Source organism: Aplysia californica, unplaced genomic scaffold (assembly GCF_000002075.1).
Source record: "Aplysia californica isolate F4 #8 unplaced genomic scaffold, AplCal3.0 scaffold01017, whole genome shotgun sequence".
In the NCBI taxonomy this organism is placed as follows: Eukaryota; Metazoa; Mollusca; class Gastropoda; order Aplysiida; family Aplysiidae; genus Aplysia; species Aplysia californica.
The window spans coordinates 77,180-78,353 of NW_004798287.1; the positions used below are offsets into that span (position 1 = coordinate 77,180).

At 49.5% G+C, this 1,174-nt stretch overlaps 1 protein-coding gene across 1 annotated transcript in view; it reads left to right on the top strand.

The window, feature by feature from the left end:
• Positions 1–1,168, top strand: part of LOC101848853 (pre-mRNA-processing-splicing factor 8) — a gene marked incomplete in the record, with an annotated part of 48,831 nt that extends 47,663 nt beyond the window's left edge. The window contains 2 exon segments of the mRNA XM_013089673.2: positions 45–70; positions 369–1,168. Of these exon segments, the coding sequence (XP_012945127.1) occupies positions 45–70; positions 369–523 (181 nt within the window).
• Positions 1,169–1,174: the final 6 nt, after the last annotated feature.

Here is a 1,174-nt window from a genome sequence, read left to right on the forward strand (position 1 = left end):
GGGTGTGATATGTGTGTGTGTGGTGTCTTCATGGTGCCCAGGCTGAACTCGTGGAACTACAACTTTATGGGTAAGACATAGGGGGAACTGCTGCTTTCTCTTTCCCCATTCTTACTATCGTAGTTTTTCCTCTACTTCTTTCCTCATCCTTACTATCGTCATTTTTTCCTCTACTTCTATTGTATGTTTGTCACACTGTTGTGAACTGCTATTTCCGCTGATTCCCTGTAAGGACTTCTCTGTTGACATCCACCCCTTGACGCTCATATGACCTTATGCAGTTGTGAGTGCCGTAAAACCTTACTAAAACTTAGGAAAAACTAAACCTGTACTAAAACGATGTGTCTGTCTGTGTGTCCCTCCTGCAGGCGTGCGGCACGACCCCACCATGAAGTACGAGCTCCAGCTGTCCAACCCCAAGGAGTTCTACCACGAGGTGCACCGGCCCTCCCACTTCCTCTTCTTCTCGCAGATGGAGGAACACGAGCAGGCAGGGGCGGACAGGGAAGATCTCTACGCCTGAGGGGGGAGGGGAGGGCAGGGAAAGAGAGGAGGAAATTGATTGAGAGATGGAGTCGGGGAACAGACATGGGAGAACAAAGAGAGAGTGAGGGGTGAGGAGAATGGAGGTGCGTGAGAAAACTGGGGGGAGGGCGGAGAGTGAGAAGGACTGACCTTACGTCGAGGGGAAGGGTGGTCAAGAGAAAGAGGTGGGGGGGGGGAGAACTTGTTTATATCCAATTGTGCGTTTTGTCAGAGCAAATGGCGAGACACGTGAAAGAATGGGATTTATTTCTGTACAATTGTCCGATTTTGGCCTTTTTTAACATTGTTTTTCACTCATGTGTATATACCCATAGGGAGTTGTGTTGTAGGCTACGTTCTCTGACTGTTTCTGTGTGTCTATTGGGGGTTGGTGGACTGGTCGTCTGCTGTTTGTTGATCTAGGAGTGTCACAGGATGGAGGGTTTGTTGATTTATCACAGGATGAAGGGAAGGGTCTGGGCAACACTGTTCTTTCTATGGTGTTTAGGGTGTTGGGCGGCTGTCCTATGTGCAGACAGAGGTTGTTTTAGCGTTCAGAGAGGAGGTTATGTCATGTACTGTACGGCAGGCAACTTCTTGTGGCCAGGCAACTTCTTGTGGCCGTCTGGGTCCTCCTTTTGTTGGGGGG